Below are 24,995 nucleotides of genomic sequence, written 5' to 3' on the forward strand. Positions count from 1 at the left end.
TTACAATTTGCAATATGGGGGAGTATTGGGGAATGATCCCTTTAGTGTCTTGAAATAATACCTTAGTAACATGAGGAAACACCAGTAGATAAAACATGACCCAGAAGACCTAAAGCTAATGGAGGTATTAAAATGAACAATACAGTGTGGCAATATAGCGCTGCTGGCGGAAGCAGCCAGTCGATGCACTGCTCTGTGTGGTAAATGACTTCAATAAAGGTCCCCAATGCAACCACAACACAGATTGGATATCTATCCATCAGTCACTGTGATGGAATTAGCCCACGGAAACTAGGGTTGTGTTCTGTAGGGCACACCATAGCAAAACTCTTTGTGACGGAAAGTGAAAAATAGGTGTTCTTACTTAGCAAGTTCAAGTAGTACCCAGTTCCAAAACATTTTCTACCTACTGAACTTGCTCTCCTCTACAGTGAGAAATATACCATCCACAGGGGTATCAATCAGGGGATGTAGAGCTGTCTAACTGCACTTCAGCTAACCAGGAACACCTAACTAAACAGCATGCAGAACCGGATAATTAGGGAAATTATTCTGCAGCCCACAGAAATTAGACAGGCTGGACTTCAGAGAAATTGGACAGCAGGCCTCAACAGGCAGGCTGTAGAGGAGATCATGCACAGAGCTGGCCAGATCTTTAATATCAATACCTGCTAAGAACACTTACAGTGACAGGGTCAGTGCTTCCACATGGCTGTAACACCTATACTCTCCCTTCACTGTTTACCCTATGGGCACTGGAATAGAATTCCCAGAATTCCATTCACCTTGTGTATGTTCCATGATGGGTGGGTCAGTGGACATATTGAGGTAACCCACTGCGATTCTATTCCTTTGGACTTGACATTAGTCTAGATCAGGCACTGTGGCCACTACAGAAGGCATGATGTTGATTGAGCACTCTGGTCAAAAGTAGTGCACTATAGAGGTCGACCGATTATGATTTTTCAACGCCGATACCGATTGTTGGGAGACCAAAAAAGCCGATACCGATTAAATCGGCCGATTTAAAAAAAATTGTATTTGTGATAATGACAATTACAACAATACTGAATGAACACTTATTTTAACTTAATATAAAATACATCAATAAAATCAATTTAGCCTCAAGTAAATAATGAAACATGTTCAATTTGGTTTAAATAATGCAAAAACAAAGTGTTGGAGAAGAAAGTAAAAGTGCATTATGTGCTATGTAAGAAAGCTAACGTTTCAGTTCCTTGTTTAGAACATGAGAACATATGAAAGTTGGTGGTTCCTTTTAACATGAGTCTTCAATATTCCCAGGTAAGAAGTTTTAGGTTGTAGATATTATAGGAATTATAGGACTATTTCCCTCTATACCATTTGTATTTCATTAACCTTTGACTATTGGATGTTCTTATAGGCACTTTAGTATTGCCAGTGTAACAGTATAGCTTCCGTCCCTCTCCTCGCTCCTCCCTGGGCTTGAACCAGCAACACGACAATTAGCGCTCGCTAACTAGCTAGCCATTTCACTTCGGTTACACGAGCCTCATCTCAGGAGTTGATAAGCTTGAAGTCATAAACAGCGCAATGCATGACGCACAACGAAGAGCTGCTGACAAAATGCACAAAAGTGCTGTTTGAATTAATGTTTACGCACCTGCTTCTGCCTACCACCGCTCAGTCAGATACTTAGATGCTTGTATGCTCAGTCAGATTATATGCAACGCAGGACACGCTAGATAATATCTAGTAATATCAACCATGTGTAGTTAACTAGTGAATATGATTGATTGTTTTTTATAAGATAAGTTTAATGCTAGCTAGCAACTTACCTTGGCTTATTGCATTCGCGTAACAGGCAGTCTCCTTGTGGAGTGCAACGAGAGAGAGGCAGGTCGTTATTGCGTTGGACTCGTTAACTGTAAGGTTGCAAGATTGGATACCCTGCCCCTGAACAAGGCAGTTAACCCACCGTTCCTAGGCCGTCATTGAAAATAAGAATGTGTTATTAACTGACTTGCCTAGTTAAATAAAGGCGCCCAAAAATACAGATTTCCGATTGTTATGAAAACTTGAAATCGGCCCTAATTAATCGGCCATTCCGATTAATCGGTCGACTTCTAGTGCACTATATACGGAAAAGGGTGCCATATGTTCCTGTTTTCCATAATGTGGCAATTAGTATGGTAGGGAAAAAATAACACAAAAAATAACACAAAATGACTAGATTTCTTTACGATTCTGTAAGAGGTTGGTTATTCAGAAATAAATTGTGATTGCAATATTGTCTGACTGTCCCTTTAATGTTGCTGTCATTATGTTCTATCAGTAATGTAAACAATGCAGTGGTATTCCCATAGGGCTCTGTTCAAAAGTAGTGCACTAATTAGAGAATAGGGTAACATTTGGGACATAACCTACACAGAAGTATTCAGACCCCTTACATTTTATTGTGTTACAGAGTAGGATTAACATGGATGTAATTGTTATCAATAATCTACACAAAATACTCAGTAATGTCAATGTGGAAGTTTTTTTAAAGATAAATAAAAACGTCATAACCAAAATAGTCGTTGCTTAAGTATTCAGCCCCTTTATTAAAACGAGCCTAAAGTAGTTCAGGAATAACATTTGGCAAAATAAGTTAAATGGATTCATTCTGTGTGAAATAATAGGGATTGACATGCTTTTAATTTGACTAACCCTTCCTCAGTCCCTCATACAAACAACATCTGTAATGTGTCAAGTATTGAATTTCAAGCCCAGATTCAACTACAAAGACCAGGGAGCTTTTCAAAAGCCTCAAAGACAAGTGATTGGTAGATGGGTAACAAAAACAAGTTAATAATGCTGTGGATGATGTATTAAACCACCCAGACATATCAAAGATAGTCTTCCTTCTGAACTGAGCTGCAGGACAGGAACTGTTCAGTTATGTTACCATGAGGGCATTGATGATTTTAAAAAGCTACAGAGTTCAATGGCTGTGATAGGAGAAAACTGAGGATGGATCAACAACGTGCTTACCAAGAAGACAGTGAATGTTCCTGAATGGCCATTTAATCTCCTTGAAAACCTATACCAAGACTTGAAAATGGCTGTGATGGGAGAAAACTGAGGATGGATCAACAACGTGCTTACCAAGAAGACAGTGAATGTGAAAATCTATACCAAGACTTGAAAATGGCTGTGTAGCCATGATACCCGACCTCTTGACCAAGCTTAAAGAATATTTTAAAGATAATAATGGGCAAATGTTGCACAATCCAGGTGTGCAAAGTTCTTCTAGACATTCGTAATCCAAAAGGTGTTTCTAACATGTATTGACCCAGGGAGCTGAATACTTATGCAACCACTATATTTTCATAACATTTTGTTTAATCTTTAAAAAAAAAAACGCATTGGCTACTTTGACAGAGTATTTTGTGTAGATTGTTGAAAAAAATCCATTTGAATAACACTAATCCCAACTGTGAAGAAATCAAAAGGGGTCTGAAAACTTTTACAAGGCACTTTATATGCATGTTGACTGTTCAGAGAAACAGAGTGGGGTTGGAAAGCTCTCTCCCACACATTGCACACAACTTACTCAATTATAGGGTACTAATATCAAACAGAACTCAAAACAAGACCAAGCCCTTTATTTGATTTATCATCACCTATAAGAGAAGCCCAGGGTCAGTACGCATCAGGCGTCTCAGAGTAGGCATGCTGACCTAGGATCAGTTCTGCCTTTTAGATCACAATGAACGATCCTAGATCCGTACTCCTACTCTGAGACACCTGATACATACAGCCCCAGATGTCAATGGAGTCTGTTCATTAGCTATCAGTTTACAAACGTTGGAAAATTCATTAAAATCAAGCCTTAGACAACACAATATAAACACGAACTACTACATGTTGACAGTCTAAACCAGCTCTAAAAACGTCACCGCAAATTACAGGTCTATATGATGACAGTTGAATTAGTAGAAATGTACGTCATATGGACAATGTATAAGATTAATACAATAAAAGTCAATAAATACATTAGTGCTTGTAGGAAAACAATATCATACAACAACAGACATATTAAAGTAGTGACTCTCAAACATTAGGCAAATCATTTAGTTGATATTCAGATTTTTACATCATAATTGACAATGTAAAATGTATACTTAAGGCATACTGCTGGTGCAATGGAAGAATAGTGCCGTTTTTAATCGAGGGACCAAATACCTTCAATTAGGTCATAGAAAGGTCTCCAATTTTGTTCAGTTTGAATTCTCACTCATTCTAACTTGGTGGCCAACAGCCATGCCATCAAAAGGGAGAAAACCATACCTAAACCTCTATTCTAAAAAGGCACAGTTAAAACCAGAAAGCCACCTTTCACACACAAAAAAGAAACCCCCAACAAGGAAACACAATCAGACACAGATAGGAGTCCATTGGTCCATGTGAAGGTGGGGGGATCCTTGTGTTATGAGTGACAGACAAACCAACAAATGGCACTGATGGCAGATTGGATGACAAGGGTGGTATGAAGGGAGTGGTGGTGGTGATGGGGGGGCGGGGTTAGAGGTCAGGTGAGCGTGCCAGAGGGACGGACACATGCTCCAGGACACATGCCGGTGGAGAGGTTGTTTGTGTCCCAAATGGCACCCTATTCCCCACATAGTGCACTATTTTAACCAGGTCTCATAGAGCACTAAATAGGGAATAGGGTGCCATTTGGGACGCAACATTGTTAGAGTTATCAGAGCTACACAGCCTGGGTTAGGTGGGAGGCCTATAGAGGAGTTAAAGAGAAGAGGCTCCATGGGCTGACGTTCAGTCAGTGTCATACTGGACAGTCCATGCTCAGGCCAGGCCCAGTGGTTGTGCTGTTAGTGGTAGTGGGAGGCTCCACGGTGCAGCTAGCCAGCAAGTATAACCAGCTAGCCAGGGTGTTAGCAGCCCTCCCAGGCTGGCAGTGGAAGTGGTTAGTGAGGGGTTGGTCCATGGAGAGGCAGGCAGGCCTGGTTCTCAGCCCGGTCTCAGACACTCACCCAGGGCTGCTCGAAGCTATATGTGCGTCTCCGGTCGTCTGGGTCATCGTCCTCCCTGGCCTGCTGGAACTCATGCCTCAGCCGCTGTATCCGGTCGTGGTTGCTAGGCGCTAGTCTATTGCTGCAGGGGGAAGAGAGAGGAAATACTAGATGAGCGAGGTGGTGGGCCAATATGCATCCCAAATGACACCCTAATTCCAATATAGTGCACTACTTTTGACCAGAGCCCGTAGTGCACTACATTAGGGAATACAGTGCCAATTAGAATGCTGTTTATCAGCATAGCTGGGAAATGGTCCAGAAACGGGTAGATACAATGTATATTTATGATAAGTGAAGGGACTAACAGTAGAGCCTCAGACATGAATCAAACTAATAAATAATCATGTTTTATTTATAACCATGGCGTACGTCCCAAATGGCCCCACTTTTATCCACAGCCAATTGGTGCTGGTCAAAGGCAGTGCACTATAAAGGGAATAGGGTGCATTTGGGAAGCAGACGAACAAAGCAGAGTAATGAACAATAGTAACTAGTTTAGCTACATTCTCAGGTCACTCATCACTCACCATCCATTGTCTTTAGGCCCACTCATAACAACCAAGCCATTAAAACATCACCTGGCTCACCTGACTAATTACTGAATTGACTTTGACAAGAGAGAAAGAGGGCGGAAGTCTCTGCATTATCCAATGGAGCAGACCTCGTCCCAGAAGCACTGATGAAGATTACATGGGGGGGGAGAGCAAGAGAGGGGGGAGAGGGGAGGGGTGGGCTATCTAGACGTACGTGAGAGGACAGACAGGTGGAGGTCATCTGTGTTCCCATAGAGTGAAGCTAATTAAAACCACTGTTAGACTCTGAACAGCCATGTCAGGACAGGCGACCAGAGAGCAGCAGCAGAAGAGAAATCCCAAGTTTACTGTTCAACTTTCAAACACAGCCAGTAACTTTTCTGGACATCCTTTTATGATCTCTTAAAAGTATCCAGTCTCCTCTAATTTTAAAAGGAGGACCTTTGAAATAGCTTAATACAAGATCCCAAACATCACCAATAAAGCACTGATTCCAAAAACAGACAACTAAAACAGACCCACCTAAGGCCGTTTGATAATCTATGAAACAGCCTCATATGTTTTCACAATCATTAATAACATAGCATTGGATAAATAGCTAAATCATTAATAACATAGCATTGGATAAATAGCTAAATCATTAACAACATAGCATTGGATAAATAGCTAAATCATTAACAACATAGCATTGGATAAAGAGCTAAATCATTACCGACAAACACTGGTTCCAAAACCAAAGAACAGACCCATTCAGCCTGTATGGGGTTGGAAACTGTCATGCGTGATCTGTCTAATCCCTGTGATATGTAACACAGCCATATACCCTTTGAACACATATGAACCCGGGGCACCATGTGTGCCCCCCTGCCTATAGGTCACAGCCCCATCAGGGGTCACAGCAACAGAACCCCTTTATTATCAGATATTAGCCTGCCATGCAACCTGTGAACATATGGCTCTCAACAGAGCACTGGGCTGTTCCCAAATGGCGCCCTATTCCCTATAGTGCCCTATTTAACCAGGGTCTATAGGCCTCTGGTCAAACATAGTGCACTGTGTAGGGAATAGTGTGTCATTTGGCAGTGCTGTAGCATCATTTTATTTTGAACAGTCATTGTTTAGAATGACAGTTTAAGAGGACAGTCAGTGTTCATAATACTAGGGCAGGCTATTATTGAATTGAAAAAGTAAGTGTGTGCGCGCCCTATCCTTCCTTCATCACAACACTGTGTTTGAAATGGAACAGAAACGTTTGGAAGCTTCAATGTACCACTATCATCAAATAGCCTTAAAAAAAGGGACTTCAATTATCATGGATCGAGAGATTACCTCAGTCTTTTATTGTTTGCCAAGACTCTTAAATCAATGATAAAACAGAACAAAAGAAATACAGAAGGAGTTAAGAAAATCCCCTGCAGTGTGGTGAGATTTAACATTAGATGAGTTACATCCTATGGACAAGCTCCCTCAAAATCTGCTGCTGTGTCTGGCCTGATGGGTCATTGTTTACAGACTTAAGCCTCTGGGGCTCAACAGACTTGGGCTGCATCCCAAATGGCCCTCAGTTTCTTTGCAGAGCCCTATAGGCCCTGGTCAATAATAGAGCACTACATAGGGAGCCATTTGGGACATTGAATTGGCCTGGCTGCTGACTAGGCAGCCTGGAAAGCTATTTATTTCATGTTTTCACCATAGGATGTGCCCTTTGAGTTCTGTCTGTGGCTTATAGCTTGGTCAGGACACAAAGAGGCTGTGAGTTTAGCATAACACGACGTCAGCCGAGAACCAAACAAAACTACTTAAAAAAGTGCTTGGAGGCCCACCAGTTGAGGGAATAGTAGCCGTGGAATGGGGCCACAGCACCGTCTCCGGCCTTGACCTGGAGGAGACAGTGGATCTGTCCCCCAGATGCGGACTCCCGTCTGTGTGGCCCTGTGTGAATGTAAAGGCTAACAATGCTTTAATTATTTCCCCTCAAAATCGACAGCAGATGTTCGCTGCCATAAATCTAAAACCTGAAGCTCAGGTTTGAGTGGCAAAGAGAAAGTGGTGGGTCAAACTTTGAGCCCTTGACCAAAACTCATCTTCATGCCGATGGAGTTGGAAGCCGTCACATTAGCCTGGTCCAAGATCAGTTTGTGTGTTCTTGCCAACTCCTATGGGAGCTAGACAGTACAAAGAGATCTAGAAACCAGGCTAATGTCACATTACAGTCCCTATTAATCATCCCACCCCAAATCAAAGGCTGTCTATAGGGGAACCCCCTACAGCAGAACGTACAGTAAGTGACAGGAGCAGCTGATCCAAAGGCTGTCTATAGGGGAACACCCTACAGTAAAACGTACAGTAAGTGACAGGAGCAGCTGATCCAAAGGCTGTCTATAGGGAAACCCCCTACAGTAGAACGTACAGTAAGTGACAGGAGCAGCTGATCCAAAGGCTGTCTATAGGGGAACCCCCTACAGTAAAACGTACAGTAAGTGACAGGAGCAGCTGATCCAAAGGCTGTCTATAGGGGAACCCCCTACAGTAAAACGTACAGTAAGTAACAGTAGCAGCTGATCCAAAGGCTCCTGATCCCCTGGATTACATCTGAATGGCCTCTTTCAGAACTCCTCTTCCTTCCCAGCCTCAGGACACAACAGGAGGCACCTCACAGATCGATTGGTGCACAGCATAAATGGAAAACACCCATTCTGGTCATATTAATATGGGGGTTTGGAGACCAGCGTTCTTATTGGACTCCAGAGGGAAGAGAAGAGTACCACTGGGAGTGATTGAGGCTTTACGAATCCATCTCTGAATGAGCAGTTCATCCCTGTTCAATCCCAGGCTGTAAAAGCCAGCTGCTGTTCTGACAATGTTGCCAGCCAGCCTTTCTGTGCACTATTTTTACTTGACCACTGCACTGACTCATGTTGTTTTAGTCTACACTGTGTTGTATAAATAAATGTATGCTGCTTTCTTGGCCAGGGCTCATTTGGAATAAAGAGTTCAACTACATGTGGCTTCCCTGCATAAATAAAGGATAAATAAATCAAATAAAACCAGACAAAAAGGAGTCACACATGATTATATGATCATTGGGATGGAGACAGTCTTTGTTGTGATGAACACCCTTGTGGTGAGTGGTGTGCCGGTGGTTTAAGGGGAAAGCACTAGTGGCATTTCTGTTTAAAGCCTGCATGCAATATTTGTAATTTTAAATCATCACTGTATGTCTAAACTCACTGTGTTTATTTATAAATGAAAATAACTCATAACTGAGCCTCCATTGGCCCTTGAAATGCTCAGTCTGATCATGTGGGTGTTAGGAAACAAATGTGAAGATTTACATACACAGCCCTGGTTGGCTGGTCTAGAGCAGGGGTTCCCAACCTAAGAATGAACAGTCATTGGTCTATTATAATCAGATCACATTCTGACATCATGTGGGACAAATGCTACATTCCACCTGAACAGGCTGAAATTTCAGCTATTTTTTCAAACATCTTACACAAAAAGGGCATTATTATAATTTAACAATTTCAGAGTATTATTTTGACATCATAGTGTGGAACTATATATATATTATTTAAAAAAAGGGAAATCTCATTTTTAAACTGCACTGCACCATTAAGCTGAGAGGAAGAGAACACAGCTCAAAGGCTGCATTTACACAAGCAGCCCAGTTCTCCATTTTGCTCCCTCTATGACATGTTACAGCACCCGTACAAGTTAACGGCCTTAAAGAGACAAGTTGGTGATGCTGACGATTTCTTTATTTCTTTATGAAATTAGAAATGGAAAAACATGGTTAACCAAAAATCCTTACAAAGCTGTTGCAGATTATACAGGTAATGTAATACATTTAATCAGCTGTGAAGTGCATGGCGATTATGATAGGCACTCGATTATGATTGGTGGGTTCACAACCATATTTAGGGGCTGTAGATATATTTCAGTAAGTGCTCTTTCTGACAGCTGTGATTGGTCCATTGACTGATTGATTTGACGTGATGTATGGAGGCCATAGCCGCAGGAAGTAGGGGTGTCAGGTAGCACCCCCTGAAAAATCAGAATTTTTAAAAAAGCAGACCGATATAGCAGTCTGTAGCTACTTTAGCCCTATGGGCCGTGTTCAAAGTTAGTGCACTATAAAGGGAATATAATGCAATTTGGGACGCAACCTTTATCTCTCTGTTACGACGCCCTCATAGCCACCCAACCGCCATCCATCACACATGACATCTCACCAGTCGATCATGGCCTTGACTGCAGGACATTATGTCAGAGCTCTGTGATGGTGTAGACTAGGGGATGAACACTTAATACAGAATACACGATCATTTTGCATGTCGTCTGTGCATTCAGTGTATTTATGTAGTGATGTGTAACAGATTCCTAGGGATTGAAGGCTACTGTTCTATGAAGGATTTTGCAGGAGGCCCAGATATTTCACTATTGTCTGGCTTTGGTGAAACAGACGTTATAAAGTACAATGATGCACGTATGAGATGAACTGTCTGTATGGAACAGCAAGGATTTGAGATATGGCACTTATGACAGATAGCAAGTCCTGCTTAGAAAACTCCCTTCCTAGTAAAAGGAGAGACTGTAATAAAAGGAGGACAAGCAGTTCAATGTATTTGCTGGTTGTAACCTAGTACACAATTGATATATTGGTTTGTAAAGCATGAAATTGTCCAGAAATTAAAAGCAGGCCTATACCATGTTACATGCATCATTACTACTGGTGGTGCCATACTTTGAAATCAAAAACCATCTCTCTCCATAACAGCGCAATTTCATCAGGCAAATATCGCATTACAGTCTCTGCTGACAGCAGTGTCTCTGGAAATATATGGCTACATTGTAAAACTGAAAAGACAATTAAATCTAATCCATTATGTCTGTGGATTCCAATGTTTAGTGTGGAGGATGTTACACATGTGGTTGCATCCCATGGAATGGCTAGTACTTTAACATGGTGCTATTGGAGCAGAGGAAAGCTTGGCTGTGTATGGCTACCGTTGGACATTTACATGCGTTTTGGATCATTGTTTTGTTCTGTAACCATTGTTTTGTTTTGCCATTTCTTAATCACACTGAACAAAAATATAAACACAACATGTAAAGTGTTGGTCCCATGTTTCATGAGCTGAAATAAAAGATCCCAGAAATATTCCATATGCACAAAAAGCTTATTTCGCTCATTTTGTGTACAAATTTGTTGACATTCGTTAGTGAGCATTTCTCCTTTTCCAAGATAATCCATCCACCTGACAGGTGTGGCATATCATGAAGCTGATTAAACAGCATGATCATAACACAAGTGCAATGGACAATAAAAGGCCACTAAAATGTGCAGTTTTGTCACAACACAATGCCACAGATGTCTCAAATTGAGGGAGCATGCAATTGACATGCTGACTGCAGGAATGCATTGAATGTTAATTTCTCTACCATAAGCCACCACCAATGTCATTTTAGAGGATTTGGCAGTACGTCCAACCGGCCTCATAACCACAGACCACATGTAACCACTCCAGCCCAGGACCTCCACATCTGACTTCTTCACCTGCAGTATTGTCTGAGACCAGTCACTCGGACAGCTGGTGAAACTGTGGGTTTGCACAACCAAAGAATTTCTGAACAAACTGCCATAAACAGTCTCTGGGAAGCTCATCTGACTGCTCATCGTCCTCACCAAGGTCTTAACCTGACTGCAGTTTGGCGCCGTAACCGACTTTAGTGGGTAAATGCTCACCTTCAATGGCCACTGACGCTGGATTAGTGTGCCCTTCACAGATGAATCAACTGTACTGGGCAGATGGCAGACAGCATGTATTGCATTGCGTGGGCGAGTGGCTTGCTGACGTCAACGTTACGAACAGAGTGCCCCATTGCATTTTATCGATGGCAATTTGAATGCACAGAGATACTGTGACAAGATCCTGAGGCCCATTGTCAGGCCATTCATCCACCGCCATCACCTCATGTTTCAGCATGATAATGCATGGCCCCATGTCACAAGGATCTGCACACAATTCATAGAAGCTGAAAATGTCCCAGTTCTGTCATGGCCTGCATACTCACCAGACATGTCACCAATTGAGCATGTTTGGGATGCTCTGTATTGATGTGTAGGACAGCATGTTCCAGTTCCCGCCAATATCCAGCAACTTCGCACAGCCACTGAAGAGGAGTGGGACATCATTCCACAGGCCACAATCAGCAGGTTTCGGCAGGTGACTAACAGATCCATATGTATCTGTATTCCCAGTCATGTAAAATCCATAGATCAGGGCCTAAATAATTTATTTCAATTGATTGATTTCCTAATATTGTTGCATGTTGCATTTATATTTTTGTTCAGTGTAAATGCAACATAATCCTTATTTCACCGGACTGAATTTTTTTTTGTTTGTTATATACAGTGGGGCAAAAAAGTATTTAGTCAGCCACCAATTGTGCAAGTTCTCCCACTTAAAAAAATGAGAGGCCTGTAATTTTCATCATAGGTACACTTCAACTATGACAGACAAAATTAGGAAAAAAAATCCAGAAAATCACATTGTAGGATTTTTTATGAATTTATTTGCAAATTATGGTGGAAAATAAGTATTTGGTCACCTACAAACAAGCAAGATTTCTGGCTCTCACAGACCTGTAACTTCTTCTTTAAGAGGCTCCTCTGTCCTCCACTCTTTACCTGTATTCATGGCACCTGTTTGAACTTGTTATCAGTATAAAAGACACCTGTCCACAACCTCAAACAGTCACACTCCAAACTCCACTATGGCCAAGACCAAAGAGCTGTCAAAGGACACCAGAAACAAAATTGTAGACCTGCACCAGGCTGGGAAGACTGAATCTGCAATAGGTAAGCAGCTTGGTTTGAAGAAATCAACTGTGGGAGCAATTATTAGGAAATGGAAGACATACAAGACCACTGATAATCTCCCTCGATCTGGGGCTCCACGCAAGATCTCACCCCGTGGGGTCAAAATGATCACAAGAACGGTGAGCGAAAATCCCAGAATCACACATGGGGACCTAGTGAATGACCTGCAGAGAGCTGGGACCGAGGTAACAAAGCCTACCATCAGTAACACACTACGCCTCCAGGGACTCAAATCCTGCAGTGCCAGACGTGTCCCCCTGCTTAAGCCAGGACATGTCCAGGCCCGTCTGAAGTTTGCTAGAGAGCATTTGGATGATCCAGAAGATTGGGAGAATGTCATATGGTCAGATGAAACCAAAATATAACTTTTGGGTAAAAACTCAACTCGTCGTGTTTGGAGGACAAAGAATGCTGAGTTGCATCCAAAGAACACCATACCTACTGTGAAGCATGGGGGTGGAAACATCATGCTTTGAGCTGTTTTTCTGCAAAGAGACCAGGACGACTGATCCATGTAAAGGAAAGAATGAATGGGGCCATGTATCGTGAGATTGAGTGAAAACCTCCTTCCATCAGCAAGGGCATTGAAGATGAAACGTGACTGGGTCTTTCAGCATGACAATGATCCCAAACACACAGCCCGGGCAACGAAGGAGTGGCTTCGTAAGAAGCATTTCAAGGTCCTGGAGTGGCCTAGCCAGTCTCCAGATCTCAACCCCATAGAAAATCTTTGGAGGGAGTTGAAAGTCCGTGTTGCCCAGCAACAGCCCCAAAACATCACTGCTCTAGAGGAGATCTGCATGGAGGAATGGGCCAAGATACCAGCAACAGTGTGTGAAAACCTTGTGAAGACTTACAGAAAACGTTTGACCTCTGTCATTGCCAACAAAGGGTTTATAACAAAGTACTGAGATAAACTTTTGTTATTGACCAAATACTTATTTTCCACCATAATTTGCAAATAAATTCATAAAAAAATCCTACAATGTGATTTTCTGGATTTTTTCCCCCTCATTTTGTCTGTCATACAGTGCCTTGCGAAAGTATTCGGCCCCCTTGAACTTTGCGACCTTTTGCCACATTTCAGGCTTCAAACATAAAGATATAAAACTGTATTTGTTTGTGAAGAATCAACAACAAGTGGGACATAATCATGAAGTGGAATGACATTTATTGGATATTTCAAACTTTTTTAACAAATCAAAAACTGAAAAATTGGGCGTGCAAAATTATTCAGCCCCCTTAAGTTAATACTTTGTAGCGCCACCTTTTGCTGCGATTACAGCTGTAAGTCGCTTGGGGTATGTCTCTATCAGTTTTGCACATCGAGAGACTGAAACTTTTTCCCATTCCTCCTTGCAAAACAGCTCGAGCTCAGTGAGGTTGGATGGAGAGCATTTGTGAACAGCAGTTTTCAGTTCTTTCCACAGATTCTCGATTGGATTCAGGTCTGGACTTTGACTTGGCCATTCTAACACCTGGATATGTTTATTTTTGAACCATTCCATTGTAGATTTTGCTTTATGTTTTGGATCATTGTCTTGTTGGAAGACAAACCTCCGTCCCAGTCTCAGGTCTTTTGCAGACTCCATCAGGTTTTCTTCCAGAATGGTCCTGTATTTGGCTCCATCCATCTTCCCATCAATTTTAACCATCTTCCCTGTCCCTGCTGAAGAAAAGCAGGCCCAAACCATGATGCTGCCACCACCATGTTTGACAGTGGGGATGGTGTGTTCAGCTGTGTTGCTTTTACGCCAAACATAACGTTTTGCATTGTTGCCAAAAAGTTCAATTTTGGTTTCATCTGACCAGAGCACCTTCTTCCCCATGTTTGGTGTGTCTCCCAGGTGGCTTGTGGCAAACTTTAAACAACACTTTTTATGGATATCTTTAAGAAACGGCTTTCTTCTTGCCACTCTTCCATAAAGGCCAGATTTGTGCAATATACGACTGATTGTTGTCCGATGGACAGTCTCCCACCTCAGCTGTAGATCTCTGCAGTTCATCCATGGGCCTCTTGGCTGCATCTCTGATCAGTCTTCTCCTTGTATGAGCTGAAAGTTTAGAGGGACGGCCAGGTCTTGGTAGATTTGCAGTGGTCTGATACTCCTTCCATTTCAATATTATCGCTTGCACAGTGCTCCTTGGGATGTTTAAAGCTTGGGAAATATTTTTGTATCCAAATCGGGCTTTAAACTTCTTCACAACAGTATCTCGGACCTGCCTGGTGTGTTCCTTGTTCTTCATGATGCTCTCTGCGCTTTTAACGGACCTCTGAGACTCTCACAGTGCAGGTGCATTTATACGGAGACTTGATTACACACAGGTGGATTGTATTTATCATCATTAGTCATTTAGGTCAACATTGGATCATTCAGAGATCCTCGCTGAACTTCTGGAGAGAGTTTTCTGCACTGAAAGTAAAGGGGCTGAATAATTTTGCACGCCCAATTTTTCAGTTTTTGATTTGTTAAGAAAGTTTGAAATATCCAATAAATGTCGTTCCACTTCATGATTGTGTCCCACTTGTTGTTGATTCTTCACAAAAAAAATACAGTTTTATATCTTTATGTTTGAAGCCTGAAATGTGGCAAAAGGTCGCAAAGTTCAAGGGGGCCGAATACTTTCGCAAGGCACTGTAGTTGAAGTGTACCTATGATGAAAATTACAAGCCTCTCATCTTTTTAAGTGGGAGAACTTGCACAATTGGTGGCTGACTAAATACTTTTTTTGCCCCAGTGTGTGTGTGTGTGTGTGTGTGTGTGTGTGTGTGTGTGTGTGTGTGTGTGTGTGTGTGTGTGTGTATATATATATATATATATATAGGGTTAGTTGGGTTGTATTTATATATATATATATATATATATATATATATATATATATATATATAGATAGGCTGGCATGGTTATATATATATTTACACTTTTTTATTTAACCTTAATTTATCTAGGCAAGTCAGTTAATTAAGAACAAAGTCTTATTTACAATGACTGCCTACACTGGCCAAAACTGGCCCTATGACATGAAAGAGGCGATGAAGCAAAAGATGGCGTTCTATCATGTCCCTATTTAATAGTTGAGTAAATAAACACAATTCTAAAAGTAGTACATAATAAATCACTTTGATATTTGAATTCCTGATTCATGCTTTCGGGAAGAAATTGTCCTCCCTTGAAACTTTGAAGAAGCTGCTGTGGAGCTGGTTGGTAGTTCTGCCAATGTCTGCAGAGCCTATATCCCAAATGGCACCCTATTCCCTATATAGTGTACTACTTCTCGACCAGAGCCCAATGGACACTATATAAGGAAAAGGATGCCATTTGGAATGCACATTATGTTTCATCCTTGTGAGTAAGCCCTCTCCGTGTTTGTTCCGATGTACATAGAGAGACAGAGCTGGCAGTGTGTTTTGGCTCTTGGCCAGAGGAACTGCCCTTTGAGGAGAGTGTGTGTTTTGAGTCGTGTCTGAGAAGGTTTGGAACATGCATACAGAGTCTAATTTGGCCCGGGGTCATAAACAGTAGGTGAATCCATTAGCCTTAGGTCCTCTGACCCCCTGAGTAAATAGATACACTGTAGATCAAAATAAAGATGTCTACTTTCCTCTCACTGAAGAACAAACTAGACCAGACACAGTATGATCTGGGTTTCTACCTCAAATGTCCTGTATTTCCTTGAATTAATAGTCTAAGCCTGTGTGGGATGACTTTGGTATTGATCAGCCGCTACTGCAAATGAAGAATCAATGCAATTTGATCACTGTTAATCCCAGATAATCCTGAGGTTACCTTTAATCCCAGGTAGTAAACTGAGACCTAATGAACGTCAAAAATGACATTTTTAGCGACATCATGTAGAACACAGAGGCACATGTAGCATCTAAAACGGGTCTGTTTAATTCCGGTCCTGGAGAAACACTTCTGGTTTTTGTTTCTACCTGGTAGTTAATTGCACTCATCTGGTGTCCCAGGTCTGAATTAGTTCCTGATTAGGAGAGGATGAAAACCAGAAAACCAGTATGTTGTTGCCAGGCACCTGACTACAACATACTGAGCATCAGTCAAGGAGTCTCTCAGTAAATGTTTTGAGTTGCTCTCAATCAATACAACTGGATTATCAACTAGCCTCATGTTTCACTGTGGAGAGAGGCTCTAGCTAGCTACCAGCTGCTGTGTTGTCTTTGTGAGATGGTGTGCTTCTCTCCGTGAATCTGATAACTTTTTTCAACCAACAGCTACAGCTGCTGCTGGCTTTGGTTTGGGGGGTGACATCCCTTTGGGACCTGTCCATTTTCCTCATCAGCCAGGTATATATCAGTAACTACATCAGCAAATGTTTATTCAATACTCGTATTGTAGTTCACAAAACAGTCACGTCTCCGGGTATAAATCCCAGATAATTTATCTGTTTAATTAAAACTGTGATTTTTAATTAAGCATTCACTCAATGATTTTATTAGAAATTCACATTATGATTATTCTCTGATGAGGTAGATAACCACCAAACCCCACAATGACTCCCAATGGAATACTCCCCCGTTCTCATACAATACAATACTCCCCTCCATTCTCATACAATACAATACTCCCCCCATTCTCATACAATACAATACTCCCCCCATTCTCATACAATACTCCCCCCATTCTCATACAATACTCCCCTGTTCTACCCAGGTCTTTTTTCAGTTAATCAGATACTGTAAATCCATTTAGGTCAAAGAATGAGATTCCATTTACGTAGTCTATAGGCCATGTCCAGCTTCAGGTTATTCAGCAGCTGGAGGGAGCAGCATACAGTATGGGTGGACTGTTCAGACTGGAAATGACCCTCAATCAGCAGGCTGATTCTTTCACCATGTCCAGAGAGGAGTAAAGGAGGTCTCTGATGCCCTACACCATACACTGACCACTCCATATGATTCAAAAGAACACCACACAATCTGCATCTCAAATGCCACCGTATTCCCTATATAGAATTCTAGAGAGACAGACACACACAGAGAGAGAGAGGAGAAAGAGAGGGGTGAGAGGATTGAGAGAGGATCACTGGTCAGTTAGAAGGTGCTACTTGCAGGTCATTTAGTAAATTACTATGGGTACAGGGGCATGAACTTATGTTTCATCCACTGGATCATGGAATGCATATACGACTCAATGGACAGTCAATAGGTGATCAGGTCAGGTGGACATCCCAAGTGGACACTCAAAGTGAACATTCCAGGGTCTGACAGTCAAAGGAAGAGGGTCCACAGCCAGGGTATGAAGCCAGCGTTAGCCATCCATCATGATCTCAGCTTTAGCATATCTGGATATACTCTGAATAAGGGACACATTACTCACATAAATGAAAAGCGGATTTCAGTCATCAATACTATGCAATGAAAGAGAATCCTTTCCAAAGCAGCAACAGGAAACAGATAAGACGCCCGTGGCTGGGCTAAGGCGACAGAAGCCAAAGTGAAATAAGCGACGACGGAGAATAAATATAATTATAATGTGATCTGGAATGGGGGAAGGCCCTGACGGATGGTATAATTCTAATGCCCACTGATAACTTCAGCATGCGGTTGGTGGAAAGGGGGAAATGGAATTGGAGCTGTCCAATTTCTAAACTGGATCTAAGCAGGCATATGGCTTATGTGTTTCTCTGTCCAAAACACTGGGAGTGACTGATGGCACTTTCAAGGTAATAGTTCCCATTTCAGAGGCTTTAATGTGTGTGGAGTTGGAGGAAGCCTGGCTAGCATCTGATAAAAATCACAATTTAGTCAAATTAGAGGCCATTATCATCACGAAGCAGGCAGGGCCTTCTCTGTTTAGGCCAGCATCCCAAATGGCACCCTATTCCCTATAGAGTGCACTACTTCTGACCAGAGCCCTATGGGGTCTGGTCAAAACTAGTGCACTATCTAGGGATTAGGGTGCCAATTGGGTAGCATCCTAGGACTTCTCACCGAGGTGAAAATGGAGGTAGAAAAGTAGACAAGGTCTTTGTTCTGGGAGTGCAGTGAGTTTTTGGAAAACTCATATTTTGATGCTGTATGATTGCTATGGTAATGTATGTCCAGCATGCCACAGGAACAGTTCAGAGTTGGACTTCGTCCCAAACGGCACCCTATTTCCTGTTTCTGGCCAAAAATGTGTGCACTATATAGCTAATAGGGTGCCATTTGAGACAACCAAAGTAAAGCCTAGCTGTGCCTGCTGTTTTAGATGTTTTATCTATAGCTACGAGCAAGAACAAAAACAAAGTCTGTATTCAATTCACCCTGGTGTAGGTTCCCACGAGTTTATTGGAAACATGGACTTTCCTAACACTTTGAAGATACACATTCTGACTGGGGTGTCAATTTTATGAGGGCATTGCAGGGAAACACACTATGGATCTGACCCAAATGGGACCCTATTCCCTATAGTGGACTACCTTTGACCAGAGCACTATGAGCACTACAGCATATAGGGAATTTGAGACGTAAACCATTGGAATGTTCAGTGTAAGCCTAATACCCCACGTTCACACAATATCCAACGCACATTTATCAAATAAAAATGAAAACATGACCAAAAATGAATTGAATGTGATTTGCTAGGGGGAAGGAAAGAGGACAATCTTCAATAGAACATCCTGCCTAGGAAACTCCAATGGGAAGTGAGGCAACTGGCTCTCTCACAACATCTGCATCCCAAATGGCACCCTATTTCCTTTATAGCGCACACTTTATTTAGGGTGGCAGGTAGCCTAGCTGTTAAAGCGTTGGACCAGCATTCGAAATGTGGCTGGTTCGAATACTCGAAATCTGTCAATGTTCCCTTGAGCACGGCACTAAAGCCTAATTTGCTCCAGGGGCCCCATACTACTATGGCTGACCCTGTGAAGCAAAACATTTCACTGCACCCATCAGGTGTATGGGACAAAACATTAGTTACATTTTCTGGACAAGGGCTCATAGGGTGATTTTGATCAAATCATTTCTGAAGCTCAGAGATCACTAAGGGACTGTCTGTTTTATATCAAATACAACACATATGAACATCTATACTAAAACAGACAGTGAACAGATGTAGTCCCAAATGGCACCCTATTCCCTATATAGTAAACTACTTTTGACCAGGGCCACATACTGTATAGGGTGCCATTTTGGATGTAGTTCCTGTATATCCCACCAGAGCAGAGAGCTTCGATCCAGGAGCAGTGCTTGGCTTGAGGATACCCTAGGCACCCTCTCCTTGGCCTAGAGGGGAAACCAGGTGCTGAGGACTGAACCAGGCTTAATCGGTCTTCCCAGGATGCAGCACAAAGACTTTCCTGCCTTAGTTTCTCAAGACAAATATTTCAAAAGGAGGCCATCAAAATACCCACCACATCAGTAGGGTAGAGCGGTTTCCTCCCCCACACCAGTCTCCTTCCTGTCTTTAAAGGCAACGCTGCCATTCTATTCTCTCATTGTGCTGACCCACAGAGACTGCCATAGGATGGAATGCTCTGCTCTCTGTGCTGCTGTGTCGAGAGATACTTGGTTCTTCCAACCCAATGCCATTCATACATACAGTTCATTATGCTGTTCATTCTGGGTTTGACTGCTTCTTGCCTGTACAGATGTTCTGCACAAAGATTCCCCTCCCAATGTAAAACATGTATTACAGTATTCTATACTTGTCCAGCAGACATGGCTGTCCTACTGTAGGAGCAATATATAGTACCCATAGAGATCTATTTGCTTAGCTATATGTTGAAAGCAACATGGGACATCTTATTTGAACAGTCATCTAAATGTAGTTTAATAGGTGAACTAGGTATAGGCCTAGCTATCACAACACCACCTTGAAAGGGTAGGGGATAAATTAAGAACATAGCCAACCAAAAACCTTCCCTGGTCTTTTCACAGACTCACCTCTATGACCCCTCTAAAAAATATCTCCAAACTAGGCCTGAGCACAGCTGTTCTGTATCTGAAAGGTCAGAGGGCTAGGCGGTGTGTGCGTGCGTGCCTGGACTCAAAGCCCACCAGACAGACACGAGATGAGACAAGTGCAGAGCATCAAAGACCACGACTGGAAATCTCTAGAAATCATGTCAGGTTATTAAAAATGTTTGGCAGACACACGTCGCATGTCTCCACGGTTCAAAACTCTCCAGACAACCCGGCAAATAAGAGGCCTGACAGGACTCCCTTCTGAAGGTAGGGCTGGGGTGTGGGGGGTAGCAGGACAGAGGGGGGAGGGGAGAAAGGGGCTCAGTGAAGGTAGGGCTGGGGTGTGGGGGGTAGCAGGACAGAGGGGGGAGGGGAGAAAGGGGCTCAGTGAAAGTAGGGCTGGGGTGTGGGGGGTAGCAGGACAGAGGGGGGGAGGGGAGAAAGGGGCTCAGTGAAGGTAGGGCTGGGGTGGGGTGAAAGGGTCAGTGGAGGGAAGGTAAGATTGGAGTGAATGGAGAGAGTTTGAAGGACGAGACTAAGGCTGAGAGAGAGGGGAGAGAGATTGATGTTAGATGAGAGAGAGAGGGTCGGTGGAGGCAGGGGTGAAGGGATGAGGAAGGGTCAGTAAATGGGAGGATGGAGAGGATGGGTGAGGGGAGACCTGGGGAATAGTATGACTAACCCATGGAGGATGGAGAGGAGGGGTGAGGGGAGACCTGGGGAATAGTATGACTAACCCATGGAGGATGGAGAGGAGGGGTGAGGGGAGACCTGGGGAATAGTATGACTAACCCATGGAGGATGGAGAGGAGGGGTGAGGGGAGACCTGGGGAATAGTATGACTAACCCATGGAGGATGGAGAGGAGGGGTGAGGGGAGACCTGGGGAATAGTATGACTAACCCATGTAGGATGTTCAGGGCAGCTGCTGACACAGGTCTGTTTCAAACAGCACTTACAGGGTCCCAGAAATAACACCCTTACTATGAGGAGCTTCTGTGGTGCTCTTAAGTGTGCCACTTTCAAAGGACCCACTGCCATGACATCTCCTTGCATCCCCAATGGCACCCTATTCCCTTTATATACACTACTTTGACCAGAGCCCATTGGGGGAATATGTAAGGAATAGGGAAACATTTGGGGCAAAGGAGCCTAAGCCCAGGGCATTTGTAGTGCAGACAGACCAGCCTGGTGTGGACCTGGAGGTGGTAACCTCACTAGGGTAGGCCTGTAATGCTGACACTGGGCCAGGTATAAGTCACAGGCCCTCGGGGGCCAACCAGGCCCCCTGCCCAGGGATCACAACCCAGGCCCCAGCATCCCTAATGGGACCCTATTCCCTATGTAGTCCACTACCTTTGACCAGGGCTCACAGGGAACCCCTGGAACATACAACCCCATCCCTCTCTCTCTCCCTCCCTCTCTCGTGATCACCCCCATTACTCCTCCTTATTAAGCTGTCAGCTTCCAACACCTACGGGACCACCCACCCACCAGCCACAAAAGACAGCAGCAAAACAATACAACTAACATTACAGAACATAGCATAACACATCCGTTTATTTCCCAGGGTCTGTATTCCTAAAACCCTCTCAGAGTAGGAGTGCTGATCTAGGTTCATTTTTGCCTTTTAGATCATAATGAATACAATTATATGGACAGGGAGGACAGGATCAGATCAGCATTCCTACTCAGATGCCCGGTCTATGAGGAATACCTGTATATTTCATTACCAATTCACAATAATGCATTGATAATGCATTAGTTACATACATTAAATCAGTGATGGATGCACAAGTGTCTTATTATTTATTCACTCTTCACTAGCCTTCAGGGTATGGCAGAAAAGGGCACACTAAGGAAATAGTCAAAAACTGGAAATGTGCAGTATTACTACTTCCATAAAGTGGATTGTATAGTAACTCTAAGGAACTAAAGCACACTACACATGCTCTTCATATACTACTACAGTACTCATACAATCCTACTACAGCACTCATACAATACCTTCTTTGTCTCACTGAGTTGTCAAGTTCAAGCAGCATGCAAAGCCACAAGGGAAATGGGGGGGAAACCAACAAGTGTTATTATTCCGATTGACATTAAGCTTTAGGGCAAAATTGACACAAATCCACACAAATAACACTAAGAAAGAAACCAGGGGGGATATGATAAAGGTTTTAAGGATTAGTAAAACCAATGGCTGTTCAGTCACACCCAAATCCTTTCCTTCTTGGAAGGATTATCCAGAAATACATATGGTATTAAAGTCCTAAACTATGTTATAAAAAAGGTGTAAGCTTCTCTTCTATTAGAGATTAGTGGCCAGAATCACTATGGCATTCCAATGACCAGACCAATTAGTGGGAAAAAATGATCAGAATTGAGCTGCTTGTGTAAACGCAGCCTATGAGAAACATGGAGTTAATTTAAAGAGATATAAAAAAACGTTTTTGCACAATAACACACAACTACAGTACTAAACCAACCAAAGCTCTGTTGAAGCTTCTTTCCGTTGTCATAAAGTTTTACTGAACTATTAGTAGTCACTGTTGTAGGTTCCATTTCGTAGACACATAACATTTCATCTGGGGAAAAATTGGGCAATTCACACAGAGGCGATTTCCAAATGGTTGGTTTTAATGGCGGTTTCCTGTATATGCCTATGGAACCAGAGCCCAGAGGGGAAGGCCCGGGTAGCCTCCAGTAGCTCTGCCTGACCCCGTTCCCTTTGAGCAGGCTAATACAGTCAACGGGATACCCCTCTGGAGAGGTATCATATCCCCTTCATTCACTCAGATATTGAGTCTCAAATGAAACCCTATTCCCTATGTAGTGCACTCCTTTTGACCAGGGCCCATAGGGTAGTGCACTATACAGGAAATAGGGTGCCATTTGGGACTGAGATGAAGTCACCCCCACTCTATAATATGACTCTGACTGAGGGAGAATACATATACAGTCCAATTTGCAGCATCACTCAGACACAGATAAACAGACAGTGACTGGTGGGTACTTAGCAGAAAAAGGACACATTGATACACCACTCTGTCTCTAGCAGTCTCTTTCTGACTACAGTGAGCTATTAATATTCAATAAGCACACATATCATATAGGAGAATAGAGAAATAATATGCCCTAATCAGAAGGTGTCTCTGAGGTCACATCTGCCCGGATACGAGCCAGGGAATCGCGAATGGACCAATAAAAACCCACGGAGCATCTTAAATAAAGGATATGATGAAGGGCCCCTTAGTTGATTGGCTAAATTGATTGGCTGGTAGTAGAGTGACTAACTGCCCTGTGCTGGTGTGGTATAAATCATGTGTTAAAAGGATGATCACCAGGACTCCAGTACATATTGATTAGTCATTATTTGTGCTAACAGAACAGGGGTGGGGGCCAGTGGCCATCCATTACTCAAGGGGGGAAAAAAACAAAATCAATAAGTCTGGGTCTGCGTTCCAAATGGCACCCTATTCCCTAAATAGTGCACTACTTTTAACCAGGGCCCAAAGGGAATAGCCTGCATTTCAAAACAGCCAATATCGAGGATAGGTCTGGCCATACATCTTTTGTCACACACACACACACTTATTCTCCTCTCATCAGGGATAGGTTAAGAAAAAGTGACCAAGGCTTGGCAGTTTTTACAAAGCCAGGGGGGTTCAGTTCTGTTCTAAGAGATGTTACGGCCCTTAGATGTGGCTCTGTAACCTTAAGCTGACTGTCAAAGGGGCGGCAGGGTAGCCTAGTGGTTAGAGCGTTGGACTAGTAACCGGAAGGTTGCGAGTTCAAACCCCCGAGCTGACAAGGTCGTTCTGCCCCTGAACAGGCAGTTAACCCACTGTTCCCAGGCCGTCATTGAAAATAAGAATTTGTTCTTAACTGACTTGCCGAGTTAAATAAAGGTAAAAAAAATAACAATAAAAAAAAAGGAGTTAAATGGCTCCAACCATAAACATACACCATGACAACGTGCCATCTGTTATACATTCCCCTACAACCACGCCTGGAACATCAAAATAGCATCCCAGATGGCAACCTGATGGGCCCTGGTCAAAAGTAGTGCATGACATAAGGACTAGGGTGAAATTCAGAACGCATCCCTTACTGTACATGCTACAGACTTGGTTCCTCAAGTATGTCAGGTCCTGTTTTTTCATCCCAACAAATCCTTCTGTAAAGGAACGCAACATCAGCATCCGTACCTCTTAGCTACTGATGCCCCTACACCAACCTGTGTGTCAGTGATCACAGATCAAAGAGAAAAACCATGCTACAACCTGCAACTACACACATGTGCACATAGAGGCGCGCACACACAGGAAAATACCCTGGACCACAACCGATAGAACCATCACCACTGGCCCTGCTCTCCCCTCATGGGCTCTCAATTCTTCCAAGGACCTCTGTAGTCTGCTCTGAAATGGACCAGGGAACCAGGGGGCCCGTCCTCAACCAGTCCGTCACCCTCATACACACACACACCCTCATACACACACAACACAGTGGAAGGAGAACTGGGATGCCTCCTAAATGGCACCCGAGTCACTGAGCTCTGGTCAAAACTAGTGTACTACACAAGTGACATGGTTCCAT

The 24,995-nt window shown here is 43.0% G+C and overlaps 1 protein-coding gene across 5 annotated transcripts in view; it reads right to left on the bottom strand.

The window, feature by feature from the left end:
- LOC139376031 (partitioning defective 3 homolog) overlaps nt 1-24,995 on the bottom strand; it is a 226,215-nt gene that overhangs the window by 12,448 nt on the left and 188,772 nt on the right. For all 5 annotated transcript variants that reach the window (XM_071118114.1, XM_071118112.1, XM_071118115.1 and 2 more), the window contains one exon: nt 5,022-5,142. In XM_071118114.1, the coding sequence (XP_070974215.1) occupies nt 5,022-5,142 (121 nt within the window). The remainder of the gene's footprint in view (nt 1-5,021; nt 5,143-24,995) is intronic.

This window comes from Oncorhynchus clarkii, chromosome 20 (assembly GCF_045791955.1).
Source record: "Oncorhynchus clarkii lewisi isolate Uvic-CL-2024 chromosome 20, UVic_Ocla_1.0, whole genome shotgun sequence".
Taxonomy (NCBI): domain Eukaryota; kingdom Metazoa; phylum Chordata; class Actinopteri; order Salmoniformes; family Salmonidae; genus Oncorhynchus; species Oncorhynchus clarkii.